Here is a 19,120-nt window from a genome sequence, read left to right as displayed (position 1 = left end):
CACACACACACAGGGTCTATCTCAACCCCTGTGACTGAATATGGATCAGAGATTCTCGCAGTGCTTATGAGCATGAAATCAAATGAGCCACTTTTATGATTGGGTCGGATCCTGTCTTGCACAAATCTTTCTTTGTGTTAGCGGGAAGGTTTCCATAAATTATTGGCAGCCTGAAGGAGGAAACGTGTTCGAGTACATAAGAGGCCGTCTCCACAGTAACGGCGCTTTGATTTGCCAGATTGTGCCAGTGTGTGGCTTCACAAATCTGCTAAATGATGTTTGTTCGAGGCTTTTACAGGATAGAGGTGTCATTAAGGAGCCAGCTGCAGACAGTGGAAAGGACCGCACTTCTTTAGTTATCGTCTGTTTACTGTGCTAATGCAGACAGCATAGGTGCAATAAATTATTTTAATTTATTTTCATCCCCACCTAGAGTCTCTGTATTCTATTTTATCACGGATTTTTGCGTGTTGATTTGAGCCTCACTTTGAAGTGATGGAGACAAGCCTGGCCTTCATTTTGGAAACATTCAGCGACAACCTTTTTCACAGGACGACGACAAGATTGACCCTAAATAAAAAAAAAACAACTGTTGAGAACCAAAGCTATGACGTTAACATGTATTGTTAATAATGCTGTGTTTCTGCCAATATTCTAAGCTAATGTCTAATGTGATATCTCCCTCCAGGAATTCACCGCCATCTGCGTGTCCTTATACTCCTTCAGACGGGTTATATAAACGCTCATATTTGCGGACCTCTTGAGCCAAACGTTTTTCAACGGGATCCATTGTTCGGGTATCTGCTATGGCTTTTAAAAATAGCAGTATTATGCTATGAAACCGGAAATGCGAGACTCAGAAAGGATGAGGTTAGCAGACCAAGCACAGCCCTGTGGGTTGCGATCGGCTTGCGTAGCTTTGTCGAATATTCAGAAATTGTGGGTCACGCAAGCACGCAAACTGGCTGATTTGACTCCGCAAGGGGGTTCATGCGTGTCTTGCGTGTTTGCGTCTCTGCGTAAAACCCGAGTATAAATCAGCCTTGACTGTAGAGAGAACTGTCATTGGTCGACCGATCTCAGGGTTGCCAGATGCACGATAATTATCCTCCAAATACAACCATTTTGAGCCTTTGGTACGATACTTTGCCATTTCCAATCTGGCAACACTGAGCTCCTTGTTACCTCCACGAGTTGCATTGTTTACAGCAGCCCCCCCCCCCCCCCCTCTCCAGTTTAACAGTTCTTAGATGGACATTTTTATTCAACAATTTATTAAATGCCTCATCACTTCTACTAAAACTCTATAAGAGGCAGCAATAAAACAACGGGGAACAAACTACAAGAATATATATTTTTACCAAAGACGAGAAGATCAATAACTTCACCTAAAAAAAATCTGAATCCGGTGTCAAAATGAACATTGGGCAAGATATATGAATGCAACTGCAACAAAGCATGTTCAGAAATCCCCAGGAGAGACAGACAATGGAGACAAATGAATGACCAAATAAATCAACAGATAGATAAATGGATGAAGGGATGGGTGGATAGCCAAAGGAGAGAATGAGGAATATTTACACTCTAAAAAACAGAGGCTCTGATAAGCCATATCCCTCTAGGTTGCAATATTTTGAAAGATTGCAACTTCTTTCTTTGGTCACAGAGGATGCCTTTCGGACGTTTTGTAATGACGTATGCAAAGAACTTTCGAAAGCCAGTACTCTGATCAAGTCTCCAATTTAGAATTGATGTAACGCTAAAATAAAAGTAACCCCTGTTTAATAAAGCACTAAATGGATGGCAATACAAATGTGAAATGTCATGTGGCCACTAACATTAACATCTGTGTCTGATGTTGGTGTCATATAGAGAAGATGGAAAGATTCAGTGAATGAGACAAAGGTAAGATAGACAGAATGTATGTGTATAAATAAATAGTTGGATTACTTTGTCATTCTTTGCTCGGCTTGATTTTGATTCCACACAAGGAATTCGGGGTCGTACCTATCGAGGGGGGACAGGCAGAGAGAAACAAAAGAGAGGTATTTGTTGGCTGTCTGGCAACAAATTATTCAATAACCGTCATAATAGTGATGATAGGTAAGTAGAAATCAATATGTAGCCACTAGACTCGTCTTTCTCTCTCAACATCTGGTTATCAGGCAATGGTGGAGAAGGTGGGCAGGTGAAGGGCATGCACTTAGAGCGGGTGGTGTGGAGATGGTGGTTATGTTGGGTAAAGACGGGGTCTTAGGATAAAAAAATGAAAACTGGGAACCGCCTTGATCTGTGCATATTCATACATCAAAGTGGATGTGTAGGTTATGGCTGGTGCAGCATAATGCAGCATTTTCAGAACAGGCAATTATCAGAGTAGTTTCAGGCAGCAAGCAGAAAATCTGATTTCCTGCAGGTTTCAAACGATCAGGTTTACCTGCACAGACCTTACTTCGACATCCTTGTTAAAGCTCGGGGAACACATCAAGTTATTACAAGGTTGGCCTGTTAGTCAACCCAGCTGCTGGATATAGATGACAAAATCCTCCATGTGTAATTTATTTTCCTTTGTGTGATCGAAAGTGACTTGCTTTATCTCAGAAAAGCAGGATTTGTACCGGCAAAGCAAATTGTGAGTAAATGACAAGCTTAGCTACTAAGCCTGTTATGTGAAGGTTACATTTTAAGATACAAAATATCTAAATATATAATGTTAGCAACTACTTTTTCACACATTAACTGATGTGGTGGCAAATGAAGAATAAATGGATGCTCACCTTTTTTTTTGCTGCCATACACATTCCTTTGGTGTTTTTTTTTCATTTTTTTTTTCATCTTGTCATAATTAAGGCTGGTCTTTATTTGTCTTGTTGTCAACAGATCCTAAGAAAAGACCAAACCAATTGATCCTATAAGCAAACATTCCCTGAGGATTTCCTTTGAGGCCGAAACCTGATAGACCTGTATCTTATTATTGTGCCATAGACCTCTTATGGACAAGGAGTTTATCTGAATCCAGCATACGCCGTCCTGGTGCTGTCTATACCCACTAGAGCACCAAATGTGGATTCATCCGCAGCCAAAAGTAGTGCCCAACGTTTTCCCTAGTACCTCCCGTTAGAGCAACGTTGGCTAAAATCTAAAGTGGCCCTCTCTTTCAGGAAATTACACAGCCTAAAAAAATACAGGTCTGAAACAGTTTTGAAATATGTCTTCATGAGGAACAAAAAGGCTTGGGGCTGATGTGCCACAAGAAGGACATAAAGTATTTAAAGATGGACTAACATATTGTTGGTTATGGTCTCTTTGTTTACAGAGATATGAGATAATAAACAATAGCTTGCAGCGCAGCCAGCTTGGGAACAGTAAAACTTGACAACTCTCGGGGGGACCCTCCCTTTGATGCAATGTGGACACTAAGCTACTCAAATAGCACCACCGTCTTAATCACACAGTGCAAGTGCTGGCTGCATGTCGTGGAGGTAAAGCAAAATGCCATGCATCACAAGGCAGTCCTTTGAATGTAGCAGGGCAGATGTGTGGATGCTGGAAGCTGGACAACAATGATGCCGGAGCTCAAGACAATGCAATGTGCACAGAGAAATAAACACTTGGACAATGGGTGAAGAAAAGAGCAATGGCAACAGCAAAAGTCGCCTATCCCTGCTGGAGACGTTTGTGTGCTTCCAAATGTTCAGTGAAAAGTGACATCCTGATTAGAAATATAACATTTAAGCAACAAGCACACACACACACACACACACACACACACACACACACACACACACACACACACACACACACACACACACACACACACACACACACACACATATATATCTTGCCTACACCTAAGCTGCAATGTCACAAAGAGAGACACTCCAACTTTAATTAGGCTGCTTCTATCTGTGACACTACGTCTGTGCAGTCATTAGTCAGAAAGAAGAGTCTCAAGAAAGAAAAATCCAGGACACAATTCAAAGAGTATTTCAAACTTGATTATAATGATAAAAATACAAAATAAAAACACTATTACAGTGGCTCTGTATGTCTCTCTCTCTTGCTCTTTTCTTGTCGGTCTGCCACTGGCTCTCTCTTTGTCTCCCTCAGTTTAATGCACCCACGCTCGGACACGGAGCTCTCTTTGCCGGAATTCAGACTTCATGCACTTTCCTCATTAACTCCGTCTCCCTGCTGCACAGAATGTAACTGAATGTCACTGACGGAGCAGCACTCCACACCTAACAGCGGGAGCAAGCTTTACAATTGAGAGGTGTGCGCAGGCATTCTTGCGGCAGCGTGAACGAGCCCCCGACACCAGGCAAACTAGAGGGGAAAGTGAATGTGGCGTGATGTATGCCTCACACTAAAGCCCAGATTCAACCAGCCTGTTTACAGCACTGGACCTCCAAATCCTGACCTGTCAATTACCCGTTGGTGTCTGTTTGGTGTCACAATGTTACACTTGGAAGCTTTGACACTCTTATAAAGATTACAATCAAATGCTTTTTTTTCCACAGTGAAAGCTTAATGTGTCCAGGTTTTTGATATAGCTATGTTTAATTGGTGAATCTGGCCCTCAGTGAGTTCAGTGAAAAGGGAAAGGGAAAGCAGAACAGGGCTTCATCGACGAGCCAGAGCTGATTGGACATGAAGACGCCTCGCTTCTCCTCACCTTGGGTCCTTCTGGATGCTGTCCACTGACGGAGAGCGGCCCAAGGCGGCCTCGGGGGGAAGGGCGGGGCCCGACTTGCTGTAAGGCGACTCGGTGGATGGGCAGAACTGCAGAGTGCGGTACGGGTTGGTGTAGTCGGCCGCACCGCCTCCCGCGGCGAAGCTGCCTCGCTGAAAGGTGCCCGTGGTGCTCTGGCTTCCCGTTCGCTGCAACGGGATCGGGTCGACACCGGGGGAAGGCGGGGCTAAAGCAGGGAGAGGAGAGTAGGGACAGTACAGATAGTTGAGGACCTCTTGGTACAATTGGTTCACCACTGGGTGTGATGGAGCAGAGGAAGGGGTGGGGTAAAGGAAGGGGGAAGAAGAAAATCAGAACCAAACACGAAGAGCCACGTACACACAGACACAGAGAGAGAAAAGGCAACGACATTGAAGAAAACAGCAGAGAGGGAGGAAGCAAAAAAATAATAATAATAAAACACTCATGCGTATGAACGTGGAAAACTGCAGTGACTACTTACAGCTCAACAGGTGGTGCAAATTCAGGTGAAAAGGTGAACAAAGCCAATGGGGATATTTTTGGATTGAAAAATATAATTGATCAAAAAACAGACAAAAGCAGTAAAAACAAACAGACATGCAAAATTAATTAATTATTAGATAAAGAAAAAATATTGGTGATGACAATCAAATGAATTGCTCCGTTGTTTTGTCACTAGTAAGTCTTTGGTCTTTGCACTCAAGTCCCAAGTCAAGACAAGCAAGTCCAAGTCCTACGTTTGGAGTTTTGATTCCTAGTCACAATGTGCTCTTCGCCAAATGTAAGCTCTGTACTTTTCAACTTGCATGTTTGGCATCATGCAAATAGTTTTTTTGCTGACCACCACATAACTTTTGTACAGCAACAAAAAATTTTTCTTCAAGATGATGCTCAGTAAGGTAACTTCAGGCCGTCAATGTTTCTTCGCCTGCAACGGATGCTGTCGGATTGGATCACACAAGGCGAGAGTCGAGTGTGAAAGTAAATTAATTGATCGTGGCACTCTTTCAAATAACATACTTTGTGATCTTCTGGCTCTAAGAGGGAAGGCATGGAATATCAAGTCAAAAGGCTCACGTTACAAGTTGCACATCTTTTTGATTTTGTCAAGTCGAGTCTAATGTGTAAGCCAAGTCTGAACATTTCACGTGTCGCACAAGTCATGTAACCTGATTCCACACCTCTGCCTCCCACTCTGTGTTGAAGCTTTTTTCTGACGCTCTTTTAATATCAGTATGCATTCTGCTTCCTCTGCTAAGAACTTATAAAAAGATCATATTTATCATCGCAAAACTTTTATCATACTTCTGTGCAATACTGTTATATCTTTTCTATTTTGTGCCTTATTTTTTTAATTAATTCTGTGTAGGAGGACAGAGCAAAATAAGCTTTCCATTGTATAGAATAACTGTCTGCTAGCTGTGCATATGACAGTAAAAACATATTGAATCTTAAGCACATACACTTGTTGCCACACAGTGAGGGTTCGGTGCCCCTGAGTCGTAACCCACTTTTCCCAAGTTGGTAGTCCAGCCTCGCTGTAAAGACAACTTGGGCATGATAGTAAGCGCTGTAACACCGGCTGGCCCCGTGGGAGGGGAGCTGGGTCGGCCTGTGTGTGCATCTGTGTGTGGATAACTACATAACCGCAGGGGCCGCAACGAGGCCCGAGGAAGTCCACCTGTGATGTTAAGTCGGGTGTAAAGTGTTTGTCTCCTTGTTTCCAACCCTGTTTTTCATTATCTCAAAAACTTTCTGGATCGACCTTGAAACATAGTCAGGCTTCAACAGCTCCTTCCTGTTGCGCAGGAAGAAAAAAGGATTTGACGATCAGAGGCGCCGTCGTGACTTACAGTCACTGACACAAAGCTGAAGACGATGATTGAGTTATGTTGATTCATCAAAGTGACCTACCAGTGTATGTGTGTCTGTGTGTGTGTCTGTGTGTGTGTGTGTGTGCAGGGAGGATGGGGTGGGGGGAAAGGGGTGCAACGCAGCCTCAAATCTTTTAATTAATAAAGTAAATCTCTCTTTTTTTGGAATAACAAACCTTGTGGAAGCTGTGCGATAGATTCTATGTTATTTTATTTCCATTTTCAGCAACTGTACACTGTTCAGGCGACCGAAGCCGGCGGCACGGCGCAGACAACGTTTTAGGACACGGTTGATTTGCTTTGATTTCAAAGCGCCAGAGCTAACGCCCATGGGATTAATTGAGATTAATTTTCAGCCTTGAAACTAATTAGTTAACAGACTGTGACTGAGAGACAAATTGCCATTGAGACCCCAATTGGATTTGCCTACCTGATCGGGTAAAGAGAGCCACGTGATTTAGATGGGACGAGGAAAGCCTTCAATGTAACAACACAGAACACTTGTCCTTATGAACTGGACCGGACTCTTTCTCTGCTTTACTTCACAGTGTGCCGCACGGTATTTCTTTGATCCATCACTTGTTCACTGTGACATGTGATGTCTTTTTCTACTCTGATTCTTTTAAATTTAGAAGGTCCAGTGGCTGATTGACTGCACGCTGCAGCTATTTTTAATGTTGGTCTATTTCAAGCTCTTTTTTTGTCTTTACAGCTTTGATGTACTCAAAGTGTTACTACAGGTTCCTTACCCTCTCCTGTTCCTTCTATCTCTTCTGTACCACTCACACTAAGAGATTTAGTAATATTCATAAGTCATTTACTAATGCTTTATAGAGCAGTTATAAGAAATGAAGAACAACTTATTGGTAAGAAAATAAATCAAAAAAGCTTTTGCCTGCAGTTTGACACTTAGTGCTCCAGAGGTTTAGAGATGCAATTCAACAAAGGTAGAAAGCTCAGAAGAGATGCAGAAAAACACCTTGGCTGCAACGCTGTCACATTGTCACTTTATAATTTAGGAACATCTTCAGCTTCCCTTGAATATTCCTGTCCATCAAATGTTTGCTTTTTGCTCAGCCGTCTCTCCGACGCCTCCTTTCTACTCTCTTTGCTTTCTGGGATACAGTTCTGTGGACTCTATATTTCTACACAGTCCTTTACACCTTAACTGAATCACGCATGTCTTTTTTTCCCCTCAGCTTACCTTGTCCTCTCAGGTTGGGCTTGGTGTAGACTCTGTCCTCGTAGATGGGGTCAATGTGGTGTTCTGGAGACTGCAGAGGTCGCAGCTCGGAGCCCAGGTGACTGTGCTGGCTGCTGTAGGAGCCTCTGGAGCCTGGAGAACATAGGGCCATGCGGAGGTTAGCTGCACTGACGGAGGGACGGATCACTTTATTCTCGGGGTTGATCGCCAAGCCAAGTAAGCCCATATTGTCAAGGCAAAATATTCCTTCCAGGGCCCATGTTGACTACACGACTCCCATCGTAGTCCACAGAGTCCACTATAAACCAGTTGTAACGCAAAGAAAGCTACCATATGCATCTGTTTAATTGTATGTTGCAGAGTATCTGCAATGTTTATACACATTAATAATAGAGACGATAACTGTTGTCTCTTTTTAAAAGAATCACTTTTAACCTGTGCACATTTTCATTCAACTGTATAAAAGACTAAAAGCCCAAAACAAAGCCAAACACTGGCACATTTGACTGTTTTTATAAGGGTCCTCAGTAGGAACAATGCATCTTTTTGATTAATTGGTCATAAATCCACGAGTGCATTTGCAATCCAATACATTTTAGATCAAAGCCAATTGAATCAAATATTTGTTCATACGTTTTCTTTTGAATCCTTGTGCTTATGTTGACGATGAATACCAATTAGACATGACAAGGAAAGTGAATTTAAGTGACCTTAACTAACATGAACAAACAAATGTGAGGTCCTGAAGACAATCCATCATAATGTCACAAACTAAATCGTATTAAAAAAACATACAAAGGCATTTTTAAGTTCAGGAACTCAATAATTTTGTTCATGAGCTAATATGTGCACTTTTGTTACTGGACCAGCTTCATACATATCAAATACATTTCAAATAATCGACGCCTCGCCCCTCCCACCCCTCCGAAATGGATGTATGACAAGACATACCACTTCATCCACACATTAGGAAAAGTACTAATGAAGTTGACCTGACCTCTACCTGCCAGGCTCCCAGGCCTTTGCAGGGTTGCGTTGGCGTACAGCTCGTGGGAAATCTTGTAGCCGTCTGCTCCGATGTGATGCAGCATGCGCTTGGGCGACAGGGTGGCGTAGCTGCCCACCACCGAGCTGAGCTGGTGGATGGGCGACGAGGAGTGGTTTCCCCCTGGGGAGGCCGCCATGGGGAGGGGGGAGGAGGAGCCTGCGGCGCCCGATGCTACCATGTTGATGGGCGATGACGTGCTGCAGGAGGAGGGAGTGTCACGATTCGGTCCATTTTTTTTTTGTGTTCGATTTCTCAGAATGAGATGATGGAAAACTGAATCTTATTTACAACTAAGATGGAAAGACATAGGTGTTTCCTAGGCACGAGGACAGCTCTGGTAGCGACCTGTCAATCACCTTGTCCCTTTACTTCATCAAAATTAAATGTTGACTTGCTCAAGGGCTTTTTTTAAACTCCTCAACAAACAGTTGTCCCCTTTTGTTTCCCCTTGAGAAGCTTGATGGTTGTTAAATCCTCGTAAGGAGCGAATATAGTCCAAAACAAGTGCTTGCGTCACTCCAAATACGGTGCATATGGTGTGGTTGGTCGTAAACGGCAGCTGCAGGCCCTGGTGGTCGTAGGCAGATGACTACTGGAGGAAGGAACTATAAATAGGACTTTATTCCACACCGACTTTATCATATATATATATATATTCTATATCAGCGTGTTCCAGCTCTTTATGAAAAACTACAAATATTACACTGAGTATAACATCCAAACTCGAGACTGTTTTGAAGGCTGCAACACTCTATTAAAGAAATATATTGTGTATTATTGTGTATAAATAAACACACTGCCTGGTATGTCCAAGATGACATAAAATATAGGTCTGTGGGTTTTGAAAGTTCGTCAGAGCAGCAGGAGCTTGTCCCAACTGGATCAGGAGCAATTTGATACTTGAATCGGGCTTTAACACTCTGTCTTTTTCAATGGAAAGATTGTGCTTCAGGATCTTCATCAAAGATTTATCGGTTGTAAGTTGCGCACTAAACCCCCATTCAATGCAACAAACTCTGTCGACCAGTACATTGAGTGCTTTTAATTGTCTGACTTTAGGCAGACGCAGTAGAGAAAAGTCTATTTCGGAAAGATTTTCAAGTCGACAAAGGAATGTGTAAGCCCAATGCAGTGTAGACGAACAGCGGTCCATACAGACTCCAGACTTGTGTTCCAGGTCTTTGCTTTAATCGTTCCACCTTGTTTACACTTACAGTTGCAACACATCTGTTGCTATGGCATATAAATTGGTTTCAGCTAACGGAGGCATGATGAAGTACAACATACAACAATCTAACTATTACCACTAACCTGACTCAGACATGCAGGGAATTATCATTATGGAACAAATTGCTCTCCAGCATCAGGTGAAGTAATTGTTGAGTCATTGGTAGTGATCAGTCGATCCATGCCCTTCTGCTTTGGGACCGGCAAACGTCTCACGCAACAATGAGCCCCTTTGAACTCAAGAACACTAACGTCGGGTGGTTTTCACCCGAGCAATTGTTGTTACATTATTTGCATTGTGTTGCCTTTGTCTGAGTTGCGTGGGTCTTTGTATAGCTTCATGGTGCTCACAGACGTTATTGAAGGTGGGCGTGTCTTATTGAAAGTGGGCGTGTCTTTCTGCTCCAATCACTGTTTTTTTCTACAGGTACGTGTTCGGGTGATTTTCACCCAACGTTAGTGAGAGTGTAACTATTTTTTAACATGGATTTTCACAGAACAAGACTCACATGTCCCAGGAACATTTGGACCAAATGACAAGTTCATAGCTCCTTTATTTATATTTTTAATCATTTATAATTGACGATTCGCAAATTTTTCACTGGATTTTAATCCTGTTTTTAGGGTCTCCCAGTGATATTTGTTTTTAGTTTTATGAGAAGTTCTTTAGGCCAAAATAAAAGAAGAGTACTTCAACTATTGTTGTATTTCAATATATATTTCCATGAGAAGTATATTTTTTATCATTAACTTCGGGTGAAATTCACCCAACGTTAGTGATAGTGTAACTATTTTCAACGTGCGTAATCCAGGATTAAATGGAGCGGTCGGACCAACCTGTAGGACTTGGCGAGTCGGCCGGGCGACTGCTTGGGCGAGGACACCCTCTGCAGCGTGGCGTAGCTGGGCATGTCGGAGGAGGCCGATCCCAGGCGCTGCAACTTGGTAGGGGATCCCACTGCATGCAGAGGGGAGCTCACGCGCTATAACAGAGGAGATGTGCTTCATTAATGAGACTAATGTCACTCACTTTAAATATTCATCCGCTCCTCTTGTTCATATCATTATTTTCAGAGTGATGAACAACTCCCCCCCCGGGAGCTGGATGAAACCAGAGAGGGGAGACTCTAATCTGTGACAACATCTGGATGAAGAGGAGTCATCAGACCAAACATGAAGGGATGACTCTGAACTTTATCACAAGCAAAGGAACATGTAATCCGACTGCAAGCAAAAGGGCCGACGAATTAGGTTCATTTTGTCCCGACCGGGGGGAATACGCTGAAGACATATTCACGGGCTTTTGCAATTTTAGAGCCAAAGGTGCCACTTTCATGCGCTCCGTTAATTCAGATGAGCGTGGTCAACATGTGCTGAAGGGAGGATGCTGAGGATTCAGGGGAGCGGTGTCGGTAAATCTGTTTGAATTCATTCAAAGACACGATTAACAAGGTGTTCTTTGAAATCTCTAAACTCTGAATGAAGCGCAGGGCAGAAGGAGAAGCAATAAAATAGTAAATCAGAGGCTAACAGGACAGAATTTTATCTGGTGCATTGTGGGCCGCACTGCTGACCGACCCGACAAGACAAACTGCCTGCAGATCCCACAAGCCCATTCTGCTAATTGCGAGAAGGATGCCAGATGAGCCGTTTCTTCCCTATACAGCAAGACAGCGGTGATGTTGAATAGATGCAGAGTTGGCACGTTGTAGTAGTAAAAAACACGCGTCTGCCACAAATTGAAGTGATACTTTTGTGGTGAAGAAGTTCATTCAAAAAGGGTGGAAAGGTGCGATTGTCTGCAAGTCAAAACTACAATGTGTGAGGAAGAGTTCACTCTGTTACATAAGCATGACATGATCTAACAGCATTTGATTCTAACATCTGCCAAAAAAACACAAAAGAGTTATGAGCCATAACTGCTTTGAGGCATTTTCTTTTTGTGAGTCTGGACTTGCATGCACTGTAAGATAATGGTGGATCTACATGACAAGCCCCCTTTGATAATACAGGAACATTGAAAGCTCCCCCACCACTCCAAATGGGCCGAACCTTCTTCGTTATTAATTATTTGCATCAAAATATATAAACTCTCGCAATAAACAGGGCCGTAGTAACTCAAAAACCTCTTGGTGTCACTTGGTCAGGAGTCCACTAATAGTGTGCTGCATAGAGGATTGGTGAAAACCCCCAAAGACAATAGAAGCATCACAGTAATCTCTCCAGGGATTTGTACCTGAGCAGGCAAAGTGGCGCAGGAGTAATACATGGGGGGTCCAGCAGGTGCAGATCCGATATCAGTGGGCATGTGGAAGGCGCTGCCATGGGCCTGCTGGGCGAATGAGTCTCTCTGGGACTGGGACAGCAAGTCCGTACCTGCTAGGTGGGCAGCCGCACGGCTGGTGGTCACCTGGAGAGATGAGGGAGAGGGGATGGAAAGAAGAGGACAGGCAGCAAGTGGGGAGGAAGTAAGGATATATGTAAATGTGAGAGGATGGGGGGGAGGGATGGAGAGAGAAGAGTGGTGGACAAAGGAAACACGAAGGAATGGGGTGAGAAGTGAGCCGAAGCAGCACAGGGAGGCATGAAGAAGAGGAGAGAGGGTGAATAGCGTGAGGAAGGGTGAAGAAGCGGATGAGTGGAGAGAGGTGGAAACAGAGGAGGAAGGAAAAGAACATTTTAAACGGAGAAAAAATAAACAAGGGAGAAAAGATGTTCTGATTATATGTAAAAAAAAAAAAAAAGAAAAAGAAAAAGAAGAGTGTACCTGGTTGTAGCTGTGAACAGCCCCTCCAACCTGCCCGCATCGGCCCATGGTCGATTCCCCAAGTGCCAGCCCGTGGTTACTATGGTAACCAGCTGCTGCATAGGCATCTTGGTGGTTGAGCTGCAAAGCACTTTGGGACAGAAGTCCTTGTCCTGATGAGAGAAAGGAGGACAGGGGAGGGAAGTGTTCATGAAGTATTAAAAGGGCAGGGAGCGCCTGAGCAGCGGAGAAAAATAATCCTAAACAACAAGCTCCGGGTTTTCTAGAGACGAGAAGAATCAGTTGTTCAGCGTTTGAGAGCTTTCATGTGGCTGCATTCCTACAACTTTTACGTCTGTAACAGTCCGTATTTTTGTCAAGACTTATTCACTTTATGGCCCTGAAGGCGTTCTGTAACCCAGTTTACATCCCACATATTATACAATCTATTTCTTTTTTATGACGGGAAATGAAAGAATGCAAGTACAACAGATGTAACCGCTTCTGTTCGCAGCAGCAACATTGAAATGAAGAAAAGACGGGAAGAAACAGTAGATGGAGGGCTGAAATGGAATCGTCTTCTTCGAGACAACCATTTGCTTTCTAGCCGCCGTGTTTCTCCAGCCTCGAGCTGCTCTTTTCCTCTCGTGCTCTGTGACCCCCCTGCATCTCACTCTGCACCTGAACTCCATTTAAAAGATCACTCCTTCTCTGTCCCTTCCTTTATCACTCTCTCTGCCTCCATCGCTTCCTTTATTACTCTCCCATTACCCGATTCTCTCCTTGTCCACGGCATATTTTCTCTGCATAATTCAGTAAGAGGAGAATGAGGCCAATAGTGCACAAGCTCCCTCATCGTTTGTGTTGCAATAATATCGTTTCTCTTTTGATGTGCGTTCTTTAAGCCTCTGCACGTCCCGAATGAATACACTTTTTGTTTATATAAAGACATTTATTTTATTAAAAAAAAAAAGCTATTCCCTTAAATCAGCCATGCATCTTTACACATCTTTAAATGTGTGTTTCTGTTTCTTTGAGCAGAGCAGTTACAGATCCCTTACATTGCATCAAGTTGTTTGACGCTGACTGATTTGTGTGCAGAATTCATTATTTTCAATGGGAGCCCTGAGATTAATGAATTAGCTTGTGATGGCATATTGATCCTAGATTACTCCCTGATTTATATTTATAGGGAAAAGGATTCTAGCGCAGAGACTTGAGACTTGGACTTGAGCTTAAAGCCTTGACTTGGACTCAAGCTCAGAGACTTGAGACTTGACTTGGATTTTAGCGATGAGATTTGAGAATTGGACCCAGCTCAAAGACTTGAGACTTATGTGAAAGGAATATGTATAACTGTTCGTTACTTGGATCTTATGGGTTTTTTCTTTTACCATGAAAATATAGCTAGCAGTTTTTCCGTCCTCCTGGCAACCAACAAACAAACAAACCAACAACATCGAGCCGGTAACGCGGGTGTGCATCTGACTTTGGGTGAGCAAGAAAGGAAAGAACTATTTCTTCAAAGGTCGATACATTTATCATGTTTCTTTTTCTCATTCCCGGAAACATTAATGGCTGAGCTCAGTCCGTGGCTCATGACACATCTTCTGCGCTTTGTAATGTCATCTTTCGTGAAAATCAAAGTGTGTCCAACACTGACACGCTGCCGTGTAACACCTTCCAGTGGAGCTGGTCTTTTTAGTACCACAACTCTTTCTCTGCTACTTCCACATTTCTGCCAAATCAAAGATCCGCTGGTCGGCGCCTATGGAGAGCTGCACTAGCTGGTCAGCCATCCAAATCAGTCAGGCAGTCAACGGCATACGTCCCGACCTGATGACTCAAAATAACTCTGGCTCAGCCAATGTGTGGAAGAGGATGGAAATCATTTTCTCTGTCGGCTTGTAATAATGTCATGTCTCTGCTGATTCGCACATATATGTATGTATGTATGTATGTATGCATGTGTATATATATATATATATATATATATATATATATATATATATATATATATATATATATATATATATATATATATATGATTGCTTCACTGCTGATTACACACAAACTCATTCATGTTTCTGAAGCATTTGCACATGGGTTGTTTACTTTCTTCCTTAAACGTGCAGGGAGTATGACACATAAACCAAGTGGGCTGTCACATGTGAGCGTGTGCAGGATGCACGGTGACAAAGCGTCGACAGAATGTTTTGTAGACTGTTAACAGTGAGTTTGTCTGGATGGCCCATGAAGTTTGAAACGAACTGAAGGAATCCTCTGAGGAGGACAGGAGGCCCAAAACTCCCCCTTTCCCTTATTGAAATCCTGTTAAACGTGTAATGCAACCGCCATATGTTTACTTTTGGAGATGGCAGCCATAATGTGCCTCATCGACAGCTTTAATTTCAGAAATAAAACCAATTTCTACACAAAATGTTACTTAAAACACAACCCCCGCCCCAACTAGCAGTTTGCTGTAGTAAATCAGGCTTTCTATGAAACCACTTAGCACTTACGATTTTCTTTTTTTTTTACAGCATTCTATCGGCTCCAGATAGACCAATAAATTGCTGCTGCTCAGCATTTGTACTCTCAAAGGAGTTCTTGAACTGTCCTCCATCAACAGTGGCTGTCCCTTTAATCTCCACTGATGTCACCTTTTTATTTTTTTTGCTAGCAGTCTAAGAATGAAAGCGAGTGTGGCGCATTGAGACGCTTGTTTTTTTGTGATGACTAAACAAGAGAGAATGAGCAATCGCAGTGTGCCGGCGGTCAATATCAACTGCATGGGCGAGATAAAAGTCAGCGGCCACCGGCAAGCGGAGTCACCGCCGATGAGTGCGTCGGATAAACAAGGCTCGGCCAATGTGAAAAGCCGCCTGAAAGTGCAGCTGGATGGCTTCTGCAGGCGGTGGAGCTGGTGACTGTGCATTATTTAAAAATGTGATATTAAGCTACGTGTGCTGGGTGAGTTTACGAGGTCAAGGCCTCCATGTCCCATATAGGCCTGTCTTGGGCGTGCAGAGACACATGACGCAATGTAGGAATTTGTACACAACAGCCTGCTTCGGATGGATTTGCACACTCGTGCGCTTAAACCCGGCTGCGTGCACAAAGCCAGGGGATGTTTTCCTCAGTTTTTTGTTTGCCACTTTAAGTGTGCTTCATGTGGGTGGTAGCAGAGCCTTTAGGGAAGCGAGGGGGCCTCATAAATACATTATGGCTCAGATGGCAAAGAAAAAAAACCTAAAGGCTCCACTGAATCCATCTAAGAGAAGGGATCGAGTGAGTGTGTGTGTGTATTGGTGTATTAGCAAGAAAGTAATGGGGTGATGTGAGAGGGTCTCTCCCTGTGCATTTTAGTCATCTTTTCAGAGATGAGTGAACATATGCACATCTCTCTCCCTCCTGCATATACATATATATATGGCATATATAAACTCTGCATATATATATATATATATGGCATATATAAACTCTGCATATATATATATATATATATGGCATATATAAACTCTGCATATATATATATATATATATATATATATATATATATATATATATATATGTATTTGCACATGTGTAGCCATGGCACTGATAGACATTTGGGCTTATTAATCTTTATCCATTCTTTTTTCCGTGTCACAACCAGCGTTCTATATTGACACTTTAATATTTCATCTATTTTTAGATATCCATTGGATGCAGTCAGGAATATCCCCCCCATTACACACACACACACACACACACACGCGCGCGCGCACGCCCACACACACACGCACACACACACACACACACACCAAAGGAGCTCTGTGCACCATAGTGGTATACACACAGATTAACATGCACACTGGCGAGCATCACCGGCATGTAGCATGAAGACACTCGGTGTACTCTGTCGCTGTGTTGCACTAATCTGCTCAGCAGCTTGAGTAGAGTGGATTCTGCTACTGTGCGTGTGTCTTGCAGGTATGTGTGTGTGTGATTGTGTGAGTATGTATCTAATCGTACGTGCTACGGTATAAGGGTTCTTTTCATGCTTGTATGCATTTGTCTATGTGTTATGTACTGCCCATATGTTGAAGCTTTTTTGGCTTCTTCTTGTCTTAACCATGATGAAATAAATACTAATGACCGCTCGCACAATCCTCAGTCATTTCCAAATCAATAAGTCCTTGATTTTCAGACAGAGGTAGACAATGCAAGCTCCACAATTGACCCAAGAGAAATGCTTGTACGTCATATAACTAAGGCGAATGTGACGCTGTCTTGGGTAACACTGAACAAACATCCCCAAATCCAACAAAGATCAGCACAGAGCAATAACGCTAGCATAAACTCTGATAGCATGACTCCTACACAGTTGATGTGCTGTTCATGAACTTGTTGTATTCCTTAACATAGCCTGTGAGCCTCACAAACCAAAAAGGACTAACTGAGTTAATGACGTGCTCCTTGTTCTTGGAAATAACACGTTGTTCGTATTGCGGTGACGTAGTAAACTCGTTACCTGGCTATGCTAACCATTGCTGTTCATGTTTAATCCACTACTTTGTTCTTTAAATACATCTTTCTTTCTGCAGCCCCACGCACGGCCCTCGACAAATCCAACGCTGTGCCGAGTTAGTTGCTAAGCTATGATTGGACAATCAATGTTTGTGGTATGGGATTAGCAAAGAGTAATTTAAAGCTACATTGTTTGGGTAATTTTTGCTCTCTCACATTTGTCTTTGTCTCTCTCCGTCTGTCTCTTACCTCGACTTTAGTTTGTCTTTTTTTTTTGACTAGTCAGGTGGTAGGTTAAGTAACTGTTAAGTAACTGTAACTGTAAACATCAGAAAACAAGCATAATTACTATTCCTAGTTTTGTCGCGAGTTTCCTCCGTAGGTTGACCGGGCTCAGCCTTAGAGATAGGGTTAGGAGCTCGGACATCAGGAGGGAGCTTGGAGTCGAGCCGCTACTCCTTCGTATTAAAAAGAGTCAGCTGAAATGGTTTCGGGCATCTAATCCAGATGCCTCCTGGACGCCTCCAATTAGAGGTTTTCCAGGCACGTCGAAGTGGTAGGAGACCCCAGGGAAGACCAAGGACACGCTGAAGGGATTATACCCTGCCTGGCCAAAAAAAAAGTCGTCACCTGGATTTAACTACTACTGCCTACTGTACAAGCCTGTGGGGGCAGTGCTATGATCTGGGGTTGCTGCAGTTGCTCAGGTCTAGGTTCAGCAATGACCAGGTTATTCCATCAATGGATTGTTTCTTCCCTGATGGCACGGGCATATTCCAAGATGACAATGCCAGGATTCATAGAGCTCAAATTGTGAAAGAGTGGTTCAGGGAGCATGAGACATCACTTTCACACATGGAGTCCAGACCTTAACTCCATTGAGAATCTTTGGGATGTGCTGGAAAAGGCTTTGCACAATGGTCAGACTCTACCATCATCAATACAAGATCGTGGTGAGAAATGAATGCAACACTGGATGGAAATAAATCTTATGACATTGCAGAAGCTTATCAAAACAATGCCACAGCGAATGGCCGCCGTAATCAAAGCTAAAGGCGGGACAATGAAATTAGTGTGTGACCTTTTTTTTGGTGGCGACTTTTTTTTTGGCCAGGCAGTGTATCTCCCAGGTGGCCTGGGAACGCCTCCGGGTCCCCCAGAATGAGCTGGAAAATGTGGTGGGTGAGAGGGAATCCTGGGTCTGCCTGCTGGGCCTGTTGCCACCGCAACCCGACCCCGGATAAGCGGCGAAAAATGGATGGAAATGGATTGAGTTTTGTATGCACATGTGTATCTACCAGTGCATGAACAAAGTATGCATGTAGGCCTGTGTTCTTCTGGGTTTTAATTTATGCTGAGTTATGAGTCATGCCTCATGTGTAATTATAAATGCATGCGCTTTATGTGCCAGTGCTTTTTACTTGCATGTGTCCATATATGAGTGTCTGTTTGTGTGTGTGTGTGTGTGTGTGTGTGTGTGTGTGTGTGTGTGTGTGCCTCCCCTCTCAGCCCCTGTGAACAGCAGGCCAGCTGTTACCCCAGCGAGGATGAATTAGCATATCAAACTACTGGCATGGCTCTGCATGTCTTCTGACAGCTACCTCTCTCCCATGGGGTCGCCTATACATGAGACATGGATGTCATCCCTGAAGGAATGAATTGAATGAAAAAAAGTCAATTAATCACACTGAAAAAAGACAAGAAGAAAAAAAAAAAAAGCGTGTCAAGACCCTTATGTCCAGTTTTGTCATTATTTTGGTTTCATGGCCCTAAACTTTTTTAGTTGACTCTCACA

The 19,120-nt window shown here is 43.2% G+C and overlaps 1 protein-coding gene across 2 annotated transcripts in view; it reads right to left on the bottom strand.

Annotated features, from left to right (window-relative positions):
- The window catches only part of ctnnd2b (catenin (cadherin-associated protein), delta 2b), a 149,156-nt gene that overhangs the window by 46,542 nt on the left and 83,494 nt on the right, over window positions 1–19,120 (bottom strand). Inside the window, exons 6-12 of one of the 2 annotated variants that reach the window (XM_068571621.1) lie at window positions 12,835–12,986; window positions 12,304–12,477; window positions 10,905–11,050; window positions 8,790–9,037; window positions 7,793–7,924; window positions 4,676–4,919; window positions 1,951–2,007 (exon numbers count right to left, since the gene is read on the bottom strand). In XM_068571621.1, coding sequence (XP_068427722.1) covers window positions 1,951–2,007; window positions 4,676–4,919; window positions 7,793–7,924; window positions 8,790–9,037; window positions 10,905–11,050; window positions 12,304–12,477; window positions 12,835–12,986 — 1,153 coding nt within the window. Of the gene's footprint in view, window positions 1–1,950; window positions 2,008–4,675; window positions 4,989–7,792; window positions 7,925–8,789; window positions 9,038–10,904; window positions 11,051–12,303; window positions 12,478–12,834; window positions 12,987–19,120 lie in introns of both variants that reach the window. The other variant, XM_068571620.1, reaches the window with a different exon arrangement.

This window comes from Clinocottus analis, unplaced genomic scaffold (assembly GCF_023055335.1).
Source record: "Clinocottus analis isolate CAN_PGR_092001 unplaced genomic scaffold, fCliAna1.0.p SCAF_11, whole genome shotgun sequence".
Lineage (NCBI taxonomy): Eukaryota > Metazoa > Chordata > Actinopteri > Perciformes > Cottidae > Clinocottus > Clinocottus analis.
Note: the sequence above shows the minus strand (reverse complement) of the source record. Positions and strands in the feature narration are given on the sequence as shown.